Source organism: Schistocerca serialis, chromosome 2 (assembly GCF_023864345.2).
Source record: "Schistocerca serialis cubense isolate TAMUIC-IGC-003099 chromosome 2, iqSchSeri2.2, whole genome shotgun sequence".
Classification (NCBI taxonomy): Eukaryota; Metazoa; Arthropoda; class Insecta; order Orthoptera; family Acrididae; genus Schistocerca; species Schistocerca serialis.
Window position 1 is genome coordinate 291,800,613 of NC_064639.1, and position 22,448 is coordinate 291,823,060.

General features: G+C 43.5%; 1 protein-coding gene across 1 annotated transcript in view; it reads right to left on the reverse strand.

Moving 5' to 3' along the window:
* Positions 1 to 4,112: 4,112 nt before the first annotated feature.
* Positions 4,113 to 22,448, reverse strand: part of LOC126455917 (cubilin-like) — a 460,250-nt gene continuing 441,914 nt past the window's right edge. The window contains exon 6 of the mRNA XM_050091674.1: positions 4,113 to 4,159. Coding sequence (XP_049947631.1) covers positions 4,113 to 4,159 — 47 coding nt within the window. The remainder of the gene's footprint in view (positions 4,160 to 22,448) is intronic.

Below are 22,448 nucleotides of genomic sequence, written 5' to 3' on the forward strand. Positions count from 1 at the left end.
GGCCCGCTTGATGGCATTGCCATAGGTCAAACGGATATCAACTGCGTTTTTTTTAAAATAGGAACCCCCATTTTTTATTACATATTCGCGTAGTACGTAAAGAAATATGAATGTTTTACTTGGACCACTTTTTTCGCTTTGTTAGACATGGAGCTGTAATAGTCACAAACATATGGCTCACAATTTTAGACGAATAGTTGGTAACATGCAGGTTTTTTAAATTAAAATACAGAACGTAGGTACGTTTGAACATTTTATTTCGGGTGTTCCAATCTGATACATGTACTTTTGTGAATTTATCATTTCTGAGAACGCATGCTGTTACAGCATGATTACCTGTAAATACCACATTAATGCAACAAATGCTCAAAAGGATGTTCGTCAACCTCAATGCATTTGGCAACACGTGTAACGACATTCGTCTCAACAGCTAGTAGTTCGCCTTCCGTAATGTTCGCGCATGCTTTGACAATGCGCTGACGCATGTTCTCAGGCGTTGTCGGTGGATCACTATAGCAAATATCCTTCAACTTTCCCCACAGAAAGAAATTCGGGGACGTCAGATCTGGTGAACGTGCGGGCCATGGTATGGTGCTTCGACGACCAATCCAACTGTCATGAAGTATGCTATTTAATACCGCTTCAACCGCACGCGAGCTATGTGCCGGACATCCATCGTGTTGGAAGTACATCGCCATTCTGTCATGCAGTGATGCATCTTGTAGTAACATCGGTAGAACATTGCGTAGGAAATCAGCATACATTGCACCATTTGGATTGCCATCGATAAAATGGGGCCAATTATCCTTCCTCCCATAATGCCGCACCATACATTAACCCGCCAGGGTCGCTGATGTTCCACTTATCGTAGCCATCGTGGATTTTCCGTTGCCCAATAGCCCATATTAAGCCGCTTTTACATAACCGCTGTTGGTGAATGACGCTTCGTCGCTAAATAGAACGCGTCCAAAAAATCTGTCTTCGTCCCATAATTTCTCTAGTACCCAGTGGTAGAACTGTACACGACGTTCAAAGTCGTCGCCATGCAATTCCTGGCGCATAGAAATATGGTACGGGTGCAATCGATATTGATGTAGCACCGACGTTTTTGAGATTCCCGATTCTAGCGCAATTTGTCTGCTACTGATGTGCGGATTAGCCGCGACAGCAGCTAAAAAACCTACTTGGGCATCGTCATTTGTTGCAGGTCGTGGTTGACGTTTCACATGTGGCTGAACACTTTCTGTTTCCATAAACAACGTAACTATCCGGCGAACGGTCCGGACACTTGGATGATGTCGTCCAGGATATCGAGCAGCATATATAGCACACGCCCGTTGGGCATTTTGATCATAATAGCCATACATCAACACGATAGTGACCTTTTCCGCAATTGGTAAACGGTCCATTTTAACACGGGTAATGTATCACAAAGCAAATACCGTTCGCACTGGCGGAATGTTACGTGATACCATGTACACTCCTGGAAATTGAAATAAGAACACCGTGAATTCATTGTCCCAGGAAGGGGAAACTTTATTGACACATTCCTGGGGTCAGATACATCACATGATCACACTGACAGACCCACAGGCACATAGACACAGGCAACAGAGCATGCACAATGTCGGCACTAGTACAGTGTATATCCACCTTTCGCAGCAATGCAGGCTGCTATTCTCCCATGGAGACGATCGTAGAGATGCTGGGTGTAGTCCTGTGGAACGGCTTGCCATGCCATTTCCACCTGGCGCCTCAGTTGGACCAGCGTTCGTGCTGGACGTGCAGACCGCGTGAGACGACGCTTCATCCAGTCCCAAACATGCACAATGGGGTACAGATCCGGAGATCTTGCTGGCCAGGGTAGTTGACTTACACCTTCTAGAGCACGTTGGGTGGCACGGGATACATGCGGACGTGCATTGTCCTGTTGGAACAGCAAGTTCCCTTGCCGGTCTAGGAATGGTAGAACGATGGGTTCGATGACGGTTTGGATGTACCGTGCACTATTCAGTGTCCCCTCGACGATCACCAGTGGTGTACGGTCAGTGTAGGAGATCGCTCCCCACACCATGATGCCGGGTGTTGGCCCTGTGTGCCTCGGTCGTATGCAGTCCTGATTGTGGTGCTCACCTGCACGGCGCCAAACACGCATACGACCATCATTGGCACCAAGGCAGAAGCGACTCTCATCGCTGAAGACGACACGTCTCCATTCGTCCCTCCATTCACGCCTGTCGCGACACCACTGGAGGCGGGCTGCACGATGTTGGGATGTGAGCGGAAGACGGCCTAACGGTGTGGGGGACCGTAGGCCAGCTTCATGGAGACGGTTGTGAATGGTCCTCGCCGATACCCCAGGAGCAACAGCGTCCCTAATTTGCTGGGAAGTGGCGGTGCGGTCCCCTACGGCACTGCGTAGGATCCTACGGTCTTGGCGTGCATCCGTGCGTCGCTGCGGTCCGGTCCCAGGTCGACGGGCACGTGCACCTTCCGCCGACCACTGGCGACAACATCGATGTACTGTGGAGACCTCACACCCCACGTGTTGAGCAATTCGGCGGTACGTCCACCCGGCCTCCCGCATGCCCACTATACGCCCTCGCTCAAAGTCCGTCAACTGCACATACGGTTCACGTCCACGCTGTCGCGGCATGCTATTAGTGTTAAAGACTGCGATGGAGCTCCGTATGCCACGGCAAACTGGCTGACACTGACGGCGGCGGTGCACAAATGCTGCGCAGCTAGCGCCATTCGACGGCCAACACCGCGGTTCCTGGTGTGTCCGCTGTGCCGTGCGTGTGATCATTGCTTGTACAGCCCTCTCGCAGTGTCCGGAGCAAGTATGGTGGGTCTGACACACCGGTGTCAATGTGTTCTTTTTTCCATTTCCAGGAGTGTAGTTATACGTGTGTGACTGTTACAGCGACCTCTATGACAAAGCGAAAAAAGTGGTCAACTACAACATTCATATTTCTATACGTACTACACGAATATGTAATAAAAATGGGGGTTTCTATTTTAAAAAACGCATTTGATATCCGTTTGACCTATGGCAGCGCCATCTAGTGGGCCAACCATAGCGCCATCTGTTTTCCCCCTTCAAGCTAGACAAGTTTCGTTCTTTGTAGTTTTTTCGTTTGATGCTTATTTCGTGAGATATTTGGCCCGGTCCTATCAACGGACCACACTGTATATCCTGAAAGAAGCTTCAGAGGGAAAGTAATTTCAGACTGTCTTACCTTCTGCGGTTCCTGATTTCAAAGTTATGTCACATGCAGTGCAGATGACTCCTCGTCAACGAATTCCGAGGATGTGCTGAGCTAGTTAATTGCATAATGTAAACTTGTAGATTAACAGAAATATCTAAATTACTTTAATATTCCATACTAGACTTACGTATAGTGCAACAGCTTCATTAGCCGTTTTGATGTGGTACAGGTCAAATGTGACCTGCTACGTCGTTCCCCAGGGGCTGTGGATATGTATGTGGACGTGTGTATGTGGACGTCCTCACCCACCGACCTGCTGCTCCTGACGAGTTACTTCATACCTCGGTGAATAAAGATGTACGTAGGGCTATTAAAATAGTTTGCTTTGAATTCAATTACGTCCATGTTACAGTAAGTACTTTTTTGTGTTACAGCCATTATTCTGCATTAAGCGTTATTTTCTTTGTAAAGGATCAAGAATGTCCCGTTCCTAGCATATCAAACCTTGGCGATTCTCAAAGAAGTGCAGAGAATTCTGAAAGCAATTCCGCGCATGTGTTTCCCGTCATTCCCGCCTTCCCCGGCGCTGCCTGTTTCCCTGAAGCTCCCAGGCTTGTTGACACCAGGGCTTGGCCGGATGCCCGAACGAGGCGCGGGCCGCAATGCTGCGTCGCGGCTCACGCACCCCATTGCCAGTACAGTTGGGCTGTACGGCTCGCTATGTGGGCAATAGGGCGGAGCGGTCGTCCACAGCTCGGCGGTTAAATGTGGCGCGATACACGGCGCTGGTCATAAAAATCGTCATATCTCACAAATGGTTCAAGGTATCGAGGTTTTCAACATATGATAGCATGCAGTGAGGCACATATGTTGTATGATAAATGCAACGTACTTCTTTATTCACCGAGGTATGAAGTAACTCGTCAGCAGCAGCAGCAGGTCGGTGGCTGAGGACGTCCACATACACACGTCCACATACACATCCACAGCCCCTGGGGAACGTCGTAGCAGGATATGTATGCACGTCCACAACAGTGAAAGGATAATGGCATAAAAATGATGCATTTACCAAAGAAATTACCAAAAAAGTTTCTCGAAGTCATTACCTGCTGCTTCCATGAATACTCTGAGCCTGTATTACACTCTTTGCAGTACATAGTGAAAAACTTCTAGTGTGTTCTGTATCTGCTCTATACCATTTTGGATACGCTCTTTCAGGTGAGCTGAGTACACGAAAGATTTTAACGTCCTCACAGGGAGATATCCATCGGATTCAAAATCTGACTATCTGGCCGATCATGCAACGGATTGCCCTCATCCCTTAGAGTTTTTAGGAAACTGATTGTCGAGATAGTGGTGCAGCACCATCATTCATACGCTGGATTCGTTGGATGGCCGCTAGAGCTATCCTATTTTATTAAAAAAATTACATAGAATTTATCACATTGAGATAACTGACATTGTACAAGGCTCCTGTTACTTTTCTACATGGTCACAATGATTTTCCAAAAATGTTTGGCAATGCGACACGAGTTTTAGCCAACTAGCGTTGTACAAGTTGGGTTATGTGCTCCCATATAGCTGTTCACTGTTGATGTTGCTTCCTCATTGGTATTGAAGTACATACCTGTAAGATGACCTCTGAGTTGGGGAACATGTGAAACCACTTTGGACAAGGTGTGGTGATAATAATTGCTTATCTTGGCAACAAATATATCAACCTACCGACATATTTCGCTTACTTCCACTCAGTAACGTCGTATGGAATAATATTCTGGCCAAACGTATCACATAGAAAGAAAATATTGATTGCACAAAAGCGGACCGTAGGAAAAACATATGGTGTTCATCCACAGACGTCATGTAGGTTCTCTTCAAGGAGCTAGGCAGTTTACCGCGCCGTCACAGTACATACATTCGCTAATGCAATTGGTCATACATAATCCATCACAATTTGAGATGAACGATGATGTCCATACCTACAACACTGCCGGAAAAAGTGACCATTGTTAAAGCTGTAAGCGGCTAGAGAGGACCATACAAATACTTAAATTCTGAATAAAAATCATCAACAATGGCGTCCGAATACTTCCGGCGTAACAAATCACCCTCATTCAGCCAACGTTCTTGTCAAAGAGGCGGTGGAGCAGACTGAGGTTCAGGACACTCTTGCCATAAGGGTAAGAAACCGCCCCTCAAAGGGGTAACTATCAGCAATGATCAACGCCATGAGGATGCAGAAGGCAGTGGGAACCACTGTATTAAAGTCACAACGTGTATCAACAAGACATGCGGCCTGTAATTGAAAAAAAAAAAAATGTCATGATGACCTTTCCATTGGCAAAAGATTACGGAGTAGTAGCCCATTATGATCTGTGGGAGAGGACTGCCGAGTGTGACGTGACCATGAGAAAAAGATTTTTTAACCAATGAGAGGATTGCGTTCTACTAGTCGGGGAGTGGAATTTCGGAATTCGAAACGTTTTAGCGAAGCTAGTAAATCTGAAACGGGAAATTCTAAGACTTAATCTACGTTTAATCGGGGTCAGTGAAGTGAAATGAAAAGAAGACAAGGGTTTCTAGTGAGACGAGTATAGGGTAATATCAGCAGCAGCAGCTTAAAATGGAATAAAGGGAATAGGATTCGTTATGAACAGAAAGGTAGCACACACAATGAGCTACTGTGGCCAGTTTTTTGGTAGGACTGTTGTAATCAGAATCTACAGCAAACTATCATGGACAACAATAGTTCAACTATACATGCCCACATCGCAAGCAGAACATGAAGAGATAGAGAAAGTATAATACGATAGTGAACGGTTAATTCAATACGTAGAGGGAGAAGAAAATCTAACAGTCATGAGGGTTTGGAGTGCGTTTGTAAGGGAAGGAGCAGAAAGAAGGGTTATTGGAGAATATGGGCTTGAGGTACACCCGGAAATGGCTGGAAGAAACGGGAAGATTTCAGTTGGGTTACATCATGGTCAGGAATAGATTCCGAAATCAAGTATTAGATTATAAAGTGTACCAAGGAGCACATGTAGACTCTGATCACAAATTGGCAGTGATAAAGAGTAGGCTCAAATTTAATAGACTAGTCACGAAGAATCAATGCATAAAGAAGTGGAATACAGAAGTGTTAAGGAATGAAGAGATACGCTTGAACTTCTCTGAGAATATAGGTACTGCGATAATGAATAGCTGAGTAGGCAGTTCAGTTGAAGAGGAACAGAGATCTCTAAAACGGGCAGTCACAGGAGTTGGAGAGAAAACGTACAAACAAGGAAACTGCGAAGAATCCGTGGGTAAAAGAAGAAATATTTCAGCTGATCGATGAAAGAAAGAAGTACAAAAATGTTCAACAACATTAAGGAATGCAGACATAGAAGTCATTAGGAACGAAATGAACAGGGATGCAGGGAAACTAAGGCGTAATGTCTGCATGAAAACTGTGTAGAAAACGAAAAAGAAATGGTTGCACGATGGACTGACTAATCATATAGAAAAATCAAAACAACGTTCTTTGAAATTAAAGGAAAGGGCAATAACATTAAGAGTGCAATGAGAATTATATTGTTAAATGCAGAGGAGAGAGCAGATTGGTGTGTAACGCCGGAAATGCATATCCTCCTATTTCCATCTCTTGTACTTTAATTTTTTTCCTTGTTTTGGTACCTCAAGATATGACATTTCTGTGTCTTTATATATTGTAATTGTTTTACTATTTGTATATATATATATATATATATATATATATATATATATATGCCGATGTACACTCCTGGAAATGGAAAAAAGAACACATTGACACCGGTGTGTCAGACCCACCATACTTGCTCCGGACACTGCGAGAGGGCTGTACAAGCAATGATCACACGCACGGCACAGCGGACACACCAGGAACCGCGGTGTTGGCCGTCGAATGGCGCTAGCTGCGCAGCATTTGTGCACCGCCGCCGTCAGTGTCAGCCAGTTTGCCGTGGCATACGGAGCTCCATCGCAGTCTTTAACACTGGTAGCATGCCGCGACAGCGTGGACGTGAACCGTATGTGCAGTTGACGGACTTTGAGCGAGGGCGTATAGTGGGCATGCGGGAGGCCGGGTGGACGTACCGCCGAATTGCTCAACACGTGGGGCGTGAGGTCTCCACAGTACTTCGATGTTGTCGCCAGTGGTCGGCGGAAGGTGCACGTGCCCGTCGACCTGGGACCGGACCGCAGCGACGCACGGATGCACGCCAAGACCGCAGGATCCTACACAGTGCCGTAGGGGACCGCACCGCCACTTCCCAGCAAATTAGGGACACTGTTGCTCCTGGGGTATCGGCGAGGACCATTCGCAACCGTCTCCATGAAGCTGGGCTACGGTCCCGCACACCGTTAGGCCGTCTTCCGCTCACGCCCCAACATCGTGCAGCCCGCCTCCGGTGGTGTCGCGACAGGCGTGAATGGAGGGACGATTGGAGTCGTGTCGTCTTCAGCGATGAGAGTCGCTTCTGCCTTGGTGCCAATGATGGTCGTATGCGTGTTTGGCGCCGTGCAGGTGAGCGCCACAATCAGGACTGCATACGACCGAGGCACACAGGGCCAACACCCGGCATCATGGTGTGGGGAGCGATCTCCTACACTGGCCGTACACCACTGGTGATCGTCGAGGGGACACTGAATAGTGCACGGTACATCCAAACCGTCATCGAACCCATCGTTCTACCATTCCTAGACCGGCAAGGGTACTTGCTGTTCCAACAGGACAATGCACGTCCGCATGTATCCCGTGCCACCCAAAGTGCCCTAGTAGGTGTAAGTCAACTACCCTGGCCAGCAAGATCTCCGGATCTGTCCCCCATTGAGCATGTTTGGGACTGGATGAAGCGTCGTCTCACGCAGTCTGCACGTCCAGCACGAACGCTGGTCCAACTGAGGCGCCAGGTGGAAATGGCATGGCAAGCCGTTCCACAGGACTACATCCAGCATCTCTACGATCGTCTCCATGGGAGAATAGCAGCCTGCATTGCTGCGAAAGGTGGATATACACTGTACTAGTGCCGACATTGTGCATGCTCTGTTGCCTGTGTCTATATGCCTGTAGTTCTGTCAGTGTGATCATGTGATGTATCTGACCCCAGGAATGTGTCAATAAAGTTTCCCCTTCCTGGGACAATGAATTCACGGTGTTCTTATTTCAATTTCCAGGAGAGTATAATTGGTTTGTTTTGTAAATATTATTTATATTTTTACGCTGGGTCTTGCCTAGGGAAAACCATGCTATCGAAAGAATACATCGATAGGTCGTGTGGAGAACCAAAGTGTTTAGGATCTTTGGAGCGCGGGCAGAGGCAGTCTGGCTGGAGTAGGGCGGTGGAGCAGGTGTGTTGTGTGTCGCTTCCGCGAGTTGACGCGCTTTCAGGGTTTGGCAGCACGTAATTGTGCTCGAATGGCTATGATAGTTTCGCCTGGTGACGGTGTCGAGAAGAAGGCGCGCCAACATCCAGCTTCTGCAACAGCGACGGCCGACAATGAGTGACTGTCGCCACCTCCTCGACCAACGACTTCAAACCTTCAATCAACCAACAAGGAAGACTGGAAGCACGTAAAGTTTTAGAACTGTATGGCAGACCTCAGCTTTTAAAATTGTTGCATCACAAAATTACAGCAACTTAGCATGAACCTTTGTTGCTCAGTGTCCCAATTCCATTACCAAGCAGGGTCCCTTCCTTTTCCGAAATAAACCCGAGTGTCGTTGAAATTCAGACGCCAGCAGTAAAGTAATATCATTCCATTTCACTGCTTTAATTTCAAAGTTCAGTTGAGGTATTCATAGCTGGCTGCAATATTTAGATTACACAAGCAGAAATTAAGAGTGCGAGTTTTGTTATCATATTTTAGTTTACCTGTGACTGCAGCTCAGCTTGGTACGTACTAAATTTTACTTTTGTTAATTGTTCAGAATCATTTAATTCAAGTTCAAAGTTAAATCTCTTATTTCTAAATTGCATAGATTCAAGTAGCTTTTGAAATGATTGTTGAGGTAGCCCTAGACTAACCTTATTTTACTGAATTTCGTAGTGCTTCAGAAACAAATCTAACTATTAATTTCAGTCACTAAATTAACTTTCAATTTTCCGGTTTTATTAATTCTTTTGCTAAATTAAGTCAGAGTGTAGCGAAATTTATTACTTCTGACACACTTTCAGTTTTCACACAACGCGTGTCAACCTTCAGTTGCCACGCTTTTAGTGCTAACTATATGTGCAATAACCTTTCTTTTTCAGTTATTATAGTAGTTGTCCATAGGACTGGCGACCGTAATTTTCTCCAAATCTCAAATATCTAATTAACGCTAATTAATTGTTAACGTGACGACCGCACATTTACTTTCTTTATTAATTTCACACTTTTCTCGAAATTAATTTCCACCAATTTCATTTACATTTTCCTTTCATTTAGATGTAACCCTCTCCTCCCTCTTTACCGACAGATTAACTTCGGTGACGATTGCTTTTCCCAAATTTCCATTAGGTACACGCGGTTTAATTTTTCACTGTCAATAAAGTCGATAAGTGAGGGGGAGGTTACACGTGGCGACCTGGTGACAGGACAATCTTCGGATTTGAGATTGTTCTGGACACGGATTTTGCATTGTGCAAATCTCGTAACAAAGTACTGGTTACGAACAGGTAGTTACGTCAGCGAGAATAAGTAGTGGGAGGAATCCTAATTAGATTTGAGATTTGGCATTTATTTTCAAAATTATTAAAATGAGTGAAGGCAACAGTTAAAAAATTTGGTAGACTTGGATACGGTACAATCGGTCGAACAGTGGGTAACGCGCACCGCGGTACCCATTGTTCAGGGGCAGGCGGCTAGCATGAAAGACGCGACCACCGAAACGCAACAAAGAGCAGAAATGGAATTCCAAACTTTAGAAAATCTTTCGGAATCGGAAGTGATAATCAAATCTGAACCACTTGATGACGAATACGGAGGGACAATTAAAGAGGCACCCGCTACGGAAGTAAAACCGCTGGTTTCCGGGAATTTAGCTGATTTATTGAAAGTTTTGACTAACGAAATCAAGGCTCAGTCTAGTAAGATAGGAACTCAATCGGCAGAATTTAAAGCTCAGGCTGCCAAGCAAGAAGCTCAGTCTGCCAAGCAAGCAGCTCAGTCTGAAAAAATTGAACGGAAGCTAGACAATCAGAACAAAGCTATTAGTGTTTTTAACAACAATGTTGGAGTTTTTAACACAAAAGTTGATAAAATCAAAGAAGATATTGTTGTGATTAATACAGAAATCGGTAATCTTAAACAGGAAATGATAGGCGTTCAGGCGGAAATTGCGAGCGTAAATACTCGTTTTTATTCCGAAATTTGCAGAATCGAGAAAAGTGTAGGAGAAGCAGTTGCTCCGATCATCGAGAATAAGGTGACGGAACAAATTCAATTAGTGAAAAAAGAGGGTCAAAAGAAGGTGGAAACTTTAAAGGCTTTAGTATCCGAAGTGGATACCAAAGTGAGGAAGCAGGCTAATACCTGCAAAGAGAAAAAGAGGGAAGTGGAAAAGCTTGCGACAACCATTTGCTAAGTAATTACGAGAGTTTCGGAATTAGAAAAGAAACTTGACGAAAAACAGAGCTATGTGCCAATCTGTGCACATAGTTCGGAATTGTTGACGAAAGAGGAGCGGTTCGACCTCTTGAAAAAAGGCGGTATACAAGCGACGGATTTCATTAAAAATTGTGAAAGAGTTTTACCCAGATCATGGACTAATGAGAGAAAAATTAATGCGGTTATTGACGTGTTGGCTCGTGATGCCAAGCGTTGGGGCTTAAACCTCAACATCACGAACCTGACTTTTGACGAGTTTCAAAATTTGTTTCTGGCTGAACACTAGTTAGAGCAAAAACAACAAAGTGTCTGGCGCGAATTTGTCGTATCGAGGCGGCTCGATGAAGGATTTTTGTGAGGGCTGGATCCGCAAGTTGGAATATTTGCGTGATCGCCGCACGTAATCCGAAATAGTCTGGGAACTCTACAAGAAGCTTCCAGATGATACAAAACGCTACGTAGGAAGCAATTACAGGACAATCAATGATTTCCTGGAAAGAGTTGAGGACGAGGACAATTGGCGCAATAATCGCGACAGTGGTACCACAGCAACATCAACAATGATAACTATGGGGATAATGCATACCGCAATCTTGGCAGCAATAACAATAGTGGTTCGGGCCGTAATGACAATCGGTACAATGCAAATAATAACAGGAATGACGGAAACCAGTATCATACTAGCGTGATACGGGCTTCGGAGAACAGTAATAACGCCAGAGGGTGTGATCAGCCGCCTCAGCAGCATCCGGGGAGCGTATCTGCTGGGAGGAGACAGGGAAACCATTAGCCGCGCCGGTGAGGAGCCGACCAGTCGTGGAGAAATTTTCGCGGCCCAATAACAGTAGAAAACCGAGGTGTCGTCGTTATGAAAATTCCGTATGGAATATTCAACGGCGGGAGAGTGTGCCAGTGTTAGGAGAAAAGAGTGCGCCCGCAAGTAGTAGATCAGCTGTAGACACGGCAGCAGAAAATACATTCACTGTCAGTGAGAACAATTTAAGTAGTGTTCCGGAAATCGATTATAAAGTGGCAGCTGTAACACCCACAGCGGAACTGGAGATTGAGTTTAAGAATGATTCGTAATTGTTGAGAGAAGATCAGGTTTTGGATAACACGTCCGTCATCGAGCGAGAGGATGCAGAGATGGAAGAGGTCTGGTTAAGGCAGTTCGGTCGCTTATACGACGAACTAAGAGATTATAGGGGCCTGTACGGCTGTACGGGAGAAGTGTTTATGGGGAGCGCGGACAGGATTTGCCGCGTCTCGTCCCACAGGAAGATAGTATTTGTGAAGTGATAGAAAGTTATGGCCCTAACCGGCAGACCTTACCGAAAGTTATAGTGGTAGAAGTAGCCGACCCATCCGACGCAAACCTCCAGTTTAAACATTGCGAGAGTATTAAGGAGAAAGATTACGAAAATTTTAGTGATAGCCGGACATGATTGGTAGAAAAGCACGTAGATTGCAGCGTGTATGAGGTTAGAGCTGACGTTATACGGTCAGACGGTAGCAGTGTGGGTTTTGCAGATCCAGATGAAGTAATTGCAGATACTACTGGGCACATTCCTCCAGGTAGATTGGCAGATGAGATCAATCTGACGAAAGAGGAATCAACGAAGGTGACAATTAGTGAATTGATAGCAAAGCAACACTCACTAGTTGACGAGTTACAGGAAAAGGTTTCGGTATTGGAGGCGAAGCTACAGACTAAGCCTCAGGACAAACGTGTTGAAATTAAAACTGTATGTGAACAGAGGCTGAAAAAGCCGCCAGATAAGCCGGATTTACGATCAAAGCCGGATGGTTTTCTCTGGAATGACCTGGATATAGACGAGGATCTATTGTGGGAAAATAAAGAAACAGTCGAGGATAAGTGTAGACAGATAGTAGTGTCTGTTAATATGCACGGCCTACAACGAAACGTGTTGATTGACACCGGTGCAGAATTGAGTGCTGTATCTGCAAAAATATTTGAGTTACTGAAAGACAGACCTGGCATCGTAGTTATGGCAGTAACAGGAGTGAAAATTATCGGTGCTACTGGGAAGGCCAGTAAACCGGTCACAAAACAGATTTTTGTCCACTTCGAGATATATGGGGAACGATTTGAACAAGAGTTTGTCGTCGTGCCCGACTTAACTACGGAAGTAATTATCGGGTCAGATTGGCTATTAAAGTACTGTGCAGTGATTAATTGCGAAAGCAAAACTTTGACATGTACGTCACAAGATAAAACAATAGTAGTTAGTTTTGACGAGGCAGGAAATGGTGTGCATAGGCAATACCTGCCTATACACACTGTTAACTGGCCGGATGCCATTGACGTAGGTATGAATTTCAACTACTGTAACGTGAGGAATCTTGGCATTGACAATAGTGTAGAAAGTGAATTGGAAAGTGTTGTAGACGGTGTGTCAAACGTAACACACGAACAAAGACTAGGCCTGTATGAAGTAATAATGAGGAATAAGAGTGTGTTTTCAGACAAACCGGGACTTGTGGAAGGATATAAATGCAAGTTGCATGTAATTCCGCACGAACCATTCTTCGTGTGACCGTATGCTATACTGCTGTCCAAAAAGGAAGCAGTGCAACGGGAGATAGATAAGATGATCGAATGGGGAGTGACTGAAAGAAGTACGAGTCCATACAATAACGGTTTGGTCATTGTAGCAAAACGGGATGGTAGTGTGCGTATTGTGATTGACGCACGCACGTTGAATAGGGTCGTTCAACGCGAAACAGACAGACCAGAGAGTATGGGGGAGATTTTGCAACGTTTTCATGACGTTAAGTTCATGACTAGCCTCGATGTGACGGCTAGTTACTGGCAAAGAGAACTCGAAGAAGAATCTAGGCCATACACCGCCTTCTTGTTTCCGGGCAGGTGTTATCAGTATAGAGTACTGCCGTTTGGACTTAATATATCTGTGTCCGTATTCACCAGGGCCCTAGATAAAGTGCTCGGCCCGTTTTTGAGTTCAAGATTAACTGTATATGTTGACGACCTATTGTTGGCCAATGCCACTTGGCATGACCATTGCGACCTGTTACATGAAGTTTTTAGAGCATTGCACCGTGGCGGAATGACTCTAAAGCTAAAGAAATGCGAATTTGTGAAGCAGGAACTGAAATTTTTAGGGCATGTAATTACCACTGCTGGTATTACGAAAGACCCAGAGAAACTAGAGGTAATAAGGAATTGTCCTTCACCCAAGTCCAGGAAACAGTTAAAAAGTTTTCAAGGGCTCACAGGATTTTACCGTAAATTCGTAAAAGGACAGGTGTTTAATGATGAAAATTTGAATAACCTCTTACGCAAAAATGTTCCGTTTGTGTGGACTGACGGGTGTCAGGCCGCTTTCGAGAGATTAAAAGACGAGTTGTTAAGGTCTAACATACTATTTCATCCTGATTTATCGCTACCCTTCCATCTGGGGACGGATTCGTCGAATTACGGGGTGGGGGTAGAACTGTTCCAAGAAGTTGGTGAAGGAGAGGATAAGGAACACCGGACGATAGCGTTCGCGAGTCGGACTTTATCAAAAAGTGAGCGAAATTACACGATTTCTGAGAAGGAGTGTCTCGCTATCGTGTGGGGATTAAAGAAGTTCAATGGTTACCTATGGGACCGTAAGGTGATTATTCATACGGACCATAAGGCGCTCACTTATCTGAAGGATTGTAAACTCCTTCACCAAAGACTGACTAGGTGGTCGCTGTATTTACAGTAATTTAGTTATGACATCTGTTACGTAAAAGGGACCGACAGTTGCGTAGCGGATGCGCTGTCGCGGTTGCCCGAGTCTAATCAAGATGTATTGAAAGATGAGTCAGATGGAGTGGTCAAATTATACTATTTTAAAGAAATTGAGGGACGTAAATTAATAATGAACATCTGTAAGAATCTACGTCGTCATCAGAACGAGGACGGTTGTTTAAATATGGTGAAAACCCGATATGACGAAAGGAGTCCAGAAGGAGAGAAATTAAGGAAGTAGTACAAGATATACGATCATATCTTGTACATACATAAGGTGAAGATAGTAATATTAGGCGGGTATGCTGGCCCACCAAATACGTCACGGAAATAATAGGCTACTACCATTTGGCATATGGTCACCGTGGACCAAAGAAATGTACGGAAAAGCTGAGTGAAGTAGTGCGTTTTAACAACATGTTAAAACGCGTTACTGACAGTGAAATCTTGCGATTTATGTCAGAAGGTGAAGGTTACCAGCTGTACGAGTCGTGGTCCTATGCAAAGTATAAGGCCTAACGACACCTTTGAATTACTGTGTGTGGACTTGTACGGACCTTTGCCCAAGTCATCAGGAAACTTTGCCTACATTTTAGTAGTGCTAGAAGCTTTTTCCAAGTTCATCAAACTATACCCGATTAGGAACGCTACAGCCAAAGCAGTCTATAGCAAGCTTGTGAACGATTATTTTGTTCATATTGGTAAGCCCAAGGCGATTCTATCAGACAATGGGGCAAAATTTACTTCTAAGTTGTAGAATGAAGGCATGGCAAGTAATGGGGTCAAAGTGATCCATATTTCAGCTTACTGTCAGGCTGGAAATCCCGCTGAGAGGTATATACGCGAGCTAGGCCGACTTTGCCGTACCTATTGTCATCACAACCATAGGTCATGGGGCAAATATGTAGCAGTATTTGAGAGAATTATGAACACCTTGAGACATGAATCTACGGGATTTTCTCCAGAGGAAATCCTGGTGGATGACTGAAGTAAAAGTTTAGTGGAAGAGATAATCAAATTCCCTACACGGATTGACATTAGTATTGGTGTGAAAAAAGATCGTTTGCGAGAAGTAATGAAGCTAAAAGCCGATGCTCGCATACGTCGTCATGACGCTAAAGCACATTTTGCTAAGTTTGCAATCGGAGACTTAGTACTTGTAAAAGCTCATGAGAAATCGAGCGAGATAGACAATGAAATCTCTAAATTTAAGTTTGTTTATAACGGACCATATAAAGTCATTGGTATACCTCACACAAATGCTTATTGCTTAGAGTATCCAAGCTCAGGAAAACTATTAGGTATACGGAACATTGTAGACTTGAAATTGTACCAACCAATGATTGATTAATACCACAGAATGGGTAATTTGTACAGTATGTAAATATAGAGTGTAAGATTTAAGGATTTGCCATGTTGCCATGTTTTTGCCGGACCGAGAGGTCATTAAAGAAGTTGTAATTAATAAGTAATTAATTTTGATTAAATGATTTAAGAGTAACTGATTATTAATCGATTGAAAAATCCAAACTGCTAGTTTAAGTTTTCAGCTGAGTCACAGTAGATTAAGGAATGTAAATATGATATTGTAACCAGCTGTCAGGTTACATGAATGTGTGTTTCACTGGTCATTGCCGATGTACTTAGACGCTGTTTTAAGTTTCAGGCTAGTATGTGTGTGTGATGATGGATGGTGTTGAGTTATCCATTGTGATAGTATTAATGGACTCCTTGAGATTACTTGGGAGTGAGTTTTTCCGAAAGAATTCAGTGAAACGGACGTTCTGGAAATGCCGTTACACAGGCGAGTGAGATCAAGCGTACCGCACAGGCTGGCGCAACAATACTGGCGAGGCGGAGCTGCTGTCGGCTCTTGTGCCGCTGTCGGCTCTTGTGCCGCTGTCAGCATTCTTTGTACTTGCGGGTACGGAAGGCGGAGTTGTTTTTCTTCCCGGACAGCTGATATGAAAGAATTCTGTTGTCAATATGGATTTTTTTTTTCGACCTGCTGTACATTATTTTCTTGTTTAGCGTTAAGTGGACTCTCTTGGCGAGAATATTAATTATGAAAAGGTTATATAAAAATGTGTATTCTATGTAATTAATTATTAATTTGCGTATTTTGATCTACCTGTTTTTATGACCATGCACTCTGATTGATTTTGTAAATAGCATTCCATTTCTTGATACTGTTAAGAATTTTGATGATTTTAGAATAGCTAAACCATTTTCTATGTTTTCTATGAATTTTAATATGTTGTCAACCTGTTTTCTTTTGTGTAAGATGGCAGAGTGGAATAAGGATAGGAGTGTCTCCACTCAATTACTATGGTCTAAAAATTGGTTTATGGTTAATTAACCTAATGCTAAATTACCTTGATTTTTTGAGCATATGCATTTCCGTTGCTTTTTTACCTTTTTGGGACATTTTCTGAGTCTGTTTAGGTTACACGAACATCCTCAGACAATGTGGGGCACGCGTAACGCCGGAAATGCATATCCTCCTATTTCCATCTATTGTACTATAATTTCCTTCCTTGTTTTGTCACCTCAAGATATGACATTTCTGTGTCTTTATATATGTTTTACTATATATATATATATATGTCGATGTATAATTGGTTTGCTTTGTAAATATTATTTGTATTTTTACGCTGGGTCTTGCCTAGGGAAAACTATGCTATCGAACGAATACATGGATAGGTCGTGTGGAAAACCAAAGTGTTTAGGATCTTTGGTAGTGTTAACTCTGCCGCATGGAGCGCGGGCAGGGAGAATCTGGCTGGAGTAGTGCGGTTGAGCAGGTGTGTTTTGTGCCGCTCGCGCGAGTTACCGCGCTTTCGGGGGTTTGGCAGAATGTAATTGCGCTCGACTGGCTATGATAGTGTCTGACACGGTGTCGCGGACGGGAAGCATTAGCTGGCACACATCATGAGCCCGTTTCGCCTGGTGACAGTGTCAAGAAGAAGGCGCGCCTACATCTAGCTTCTGCAACAGCGACGGCCGACAATGAGTGACTGTCGCCACCTCCTCGACCAACGACTTCAAACCTTCAATCAACCAACAAGGAAGACTGGAAGCACGTAAAGTTTTAGAACTGTATGGCAGACTTCAGCTTTTAAAATTGTTGCATCACAATATTACAGCAACCTAGCATGAACCTTTGTTGCTCAATGTTCCAATTGCATTACCAAGCAGGGTCCCTTCCTTTTCCGAAATGAACCCGAGTGTCGTTGAAATTCAGACGCCAGCATTAAAGTAATATCATTCCATTTCACTGCTTTAATTTCAAAGTTCAGATGAGGTATTTATAGCTGGCTACAGTATTTAGATTACACAAGCAGAAATTAAGAGTGCGAGTTTTGTTATCATATTTTAGTTTACCTGTGACTGCAGCTCAGCTTGGTACGTACTAAATTTTACTATTGTTACTTGTTCAGAATCATTTAATTCAAGTTCAAAGTTAAATCTCTTATTTCTAAATTGCATAGATTCAAGTAGCTTTTGAAATGATTGTTGAGGTAGCCCTAGACTAACCTTATTTTACTGAATTTCGTAGTGCTTCAGAAACAAATCTAACTATTAATTTCAGTCACTAAATTAACTTTCAATTTTCCGGTTTTATTAATTCTTTTGCTAAATTAAGTCAGAGTGTAGCGAAATTTATTACTTCTGACACACTTTCAGTTTTCACACAACACGTGTCAACCTTCAGTTGCCACGCTTTTAGTGCTAACTATATGTGCAATAACCTTTCTTTTTCAGTTATTATAGTAGTTGTCCATAGGACTGGCGACCGTAATTTTCCCCAAATCTCAAATATCTAATTAACGCCAATTAATTGTTAACGTGACGACCGCACATTTACTTTCTTTATTAATTTTACCCTTTTCTCGAAATTAATTTCCACCAATTTCATTTACATTTTTCCTTTCATTTAGATGTAACCCTCTCCTCCCTCTTTACCGACAGATTAACTTCGGTGACGATTGCTTTTCCCAAATTTCCATTAGGTACACGCAGTTTAATTTTTCACTGTCATTAAGGTCGATAGGTGAGGGGGAGGTTACAGGTCACAAGCGTAAAATGAGAGACACTGTGAAGAGGAGAACTTATATGATGGCGTGACAGAAGAAGAAATATTTTTTTTTTTTTTTGGTCATCAGTCTACTGACGGGTTTGATGCGGCCCGCCACGAATTCCTTTTCTGAGCTAATCTCTTCATCTCTGAGTAGCACTTGCAACCTACGTCCACAATTATTTGCTTGACGTATTCCAATCTCTGTCTTCCTCTACAGTTTTTGTCCTCTACAGCTCCCTCTAGTACCATGGAAGTCATTCCCTCATGTCTTAGCAGATGTCCTATCATCCTGTCCCTTCTCCTTATCAGTGTTTTCCACATATTTCTTTCCTCTCTGATCCTGCGTAGAACCTCCTCATTCTTTACCTTATCAGTCCACCTAATTTTCAACATTCGCCTATAGCACCACATCTCAAATGCTTCGATTCTCTTCTCTTCCGGTTTTCCCACAGTCCATGTTTCACTACCATACAATGCTGTACTCCAGACGTACATCCTCAGAAATTTCTTCCTCAAATTAAGGCCGGTATTTGATATTAGTAGACTTCTCTTGGCCAGAAATGCCTTTTTTGCCATAGCGAGTCTGCTTTTGGTGTCCTCCTTGCTCCGTCCGTCATTGGTTATTTTACTGCCTAGGTAGCAGAATTCCTTATCTTCATTGACTTCGTGACCATCAATCCTGATGTTAAGTTTCTCGCTATTCTCATTTCTACTACTTCTAAATGGTTCAAATGGCTCTGAGCACTATGGGACTTAACTACTGTGGTCATCAGTCCCCTAGATCTTAGAACTACTTAAACCTAACGAACCTAAGGACATCACACACATCCATGCCCGAGGCAGGATTCGAACCTGCGACCGTAGCTCTACTACTTCTCATTACCTTTGTCTTTCTCCGATTTACTCTCAAACCGTACTGTGTACTCATTAGACTGTTCATTCTGTTCAGCAGATCATTCAATTCTTCTTCACTTTCACTCAGGATAGCAATGTCATCAGCGAATCGTATCATTGATATCCTTTCACCTTGAATTTTAATTCCACTCCTGAACCTTTCTTTTATTTCCATCATTGCTTCCTCGATGTACTGATTGAAGAGTAGGGGCGAAAGGCTACAGCCTTGTCTTACACCCTTCTTAATACGAGCACTTCGTTCTTGATCGTCCACTCTTATTATTCCCTCATGGTTGTTGTACATATTGTATATGATCCGTCTCTCCCTATAGCTTACCCCAACTTTTTTCAGAATCTCGAACAGCTTGCACCATTTTATATTGTGGAACGCTTTTTCCAGGTCGACAAATCCTATGAAAGTGTCTTGATTTTTCTTGAGCCTTGCTTCCATTATTAGCCGTAACGTCAGAATTGCCTCTTTTCCTAAAGCCAAACTGATCGTCACCTAGCGCATTCTCAATTTTCTTTTCCATTCTTCTGTATATTATTCTTGTAAGCAGTTTCGATGCATGAGCTGTTAAACTGATTGTGCGCTAATTTCCGCACTTGTCAGCTCCTGCCGTCTTCGGAATTGTGTGGATGATGCTTTTCCGAAAGTCAGATGGTATATCGCCAGACTCATATATTCTACAAACCAACGTGAATAGTCGTTTTGTTGCCACTTCCCCCAATGATTTTAGAAATTCTGATGGAATGCTATCCATCCCTTCTGCCTTATTTGACCGTAAGTCCTCCAAAGCTCTTTTAAATTCCGATTCTAATACTGGATCCCCTATCTCTTATAAATCGACTCCTGGTTCTTCTTCTATCACATAAAACAAATCTTCACCCTCATAGACGCTTTCTATGTATTCTTTCCACCTATCTGCTCTCTCCTCTGCATTTAACAGTGGAATTCCCATTGCACTTTTAATGTTACCACCGTTGCTTTTAATGTCACCGAAGGTTGTTTTGACTTTCCTGTATGCTGAGTCTGTCCTTCCGACAATCATATCTTTTTCGATGTCTTGGCATTTTTCCTGCAGCCATTTCGTCTTAGCTTTCCTGCACTTCCTACTTATTTCATTCCTCAGCGACTTGTATTTCTGTATTCCTGATTTTCCCGGAACATGTTTGTACTTCCTCCTTTCATCAATCAACTGAAGTATTTCTTCTGTTACCCATGGTTTCTTCGCAGCTACCTTCTTTGTACCTAATTTTTCCTTCCCAACTTCTGTGATGGTCCTTTTTAGAGATGTCCAATCCTCTTCAACTGTACTTCCTACTGCCTTATTCCTTATTGCTGTATCTATAGCGATAGAGAACTTCAGACGTATCTCGTCATTCCTTAGTACTTCCGTATCCCACTTCTTTGCGTACTGATTCGTCCTGACTAATATCTTGAACTTCAGCGTACTCTTCATCACTACTATATTGTGATCTGAGTCTATATCTGCTCCTGGGTACGCCTTACAATCCAGTATCTGATTTCGAAATCTCTGTCTGACCATGATGTAATCTAATTGAAATCTTCCCGTGTCTCGCGGCCTTTTCCAGGTATACCTCCTCCTCTTGTGATTCTTGAACAGGGTATTCGCTATTACTAGCTGAAACTTGTTACAGACCTCAATTAGTCTTTCTCCTCTTTCATTCCTAGTCCCAAGGCCATATTCTCCTGTAACCTTTTCTTCTACTCCTTACCCTACAACTGCATTCCAGTAGCCCATGACTATTAGATTTTCGTCCGCCTTTACATACTGCATTACCCTTTCAATATCCTCATACACTTTATCTGTTCATCTTCAGTTTGCGCCGTCGGCACGTATACCTGAACTATCGTTGTCAGTGTTGGTCTGCTGTCGATTCTGATTAGAACAACCCGATCACTGAACTGTTCACAGTAACACACCCTCTGCCCTACCTTCCTATTCATAACGAATCCTACACCTGTTATACCATTTTCTGCTGTTGTTGATATTACCCGATACTCATTTGGCCAGAAATCCTTGTCTTCCTTCCACTTCATTTCACTGACCACTACTATATCTAGATTGAGCCTTTGCATTTCCCTTTTCCGATTTTCTAGTTTCCCTACCACGTTCAAGCTTCTGACATTCCACGCCCCGACTCGTAGAACGTTATCCTTTCGTTGATTATTCATTATTTTTCTCATGGTAACCTCCCCTTGGCAGTCCCCTCCCGGAGATCCGAATGGGGGACTATTCCTGAATCTTTTGCCAATGGAGAGATCATCATGACACTTCTTCAATTTTACAGGCCACATGTCCTGTGGATGTTACGTGTCTTTAATGCAGTGGTTTCCATTGCCTTCTGCATCCTCATGTCGTTGATCATTGCTGATTCTTCCGCCTTTAGGGGCAATTTCCCACCCCTAGGACAAGAGAGTCCCCTGAACCTCTGTCCGCTCCTCCGCCCTCTTTGACAAGGCCGTTGGCAGAATGAGGCTGACTTCTTATGCCGGAAGTCTTCGGCCGCCTATGCTGATTATTTATCAAAATTTAAGCAGTGGCGGGGATCGAACCCGGGACCGAAGACCTTTTGATTATGAATCAAAGACGCTACCCCTAGACCACAGTCTTGGAAGAAATATAGCCGATGGCGAAGAGAAAGGGGATTCAGTATTAGATTCAGAATTTAGAAGACATTTGGAAGACTTAAAATCAAATTATTCAGAAGGTATAGATAATACTCCATCGGAATTTCTAAAATCATTGGGAGAAGAGGCGATGAAACGATTACTCACGTCGGTGTGTAGAGCGTTTGAGACTGTCGATATCAGACTTTCGGAAATACATAAGCCACACAGTTCCCAAGTTTGCAAAAGCCGAGA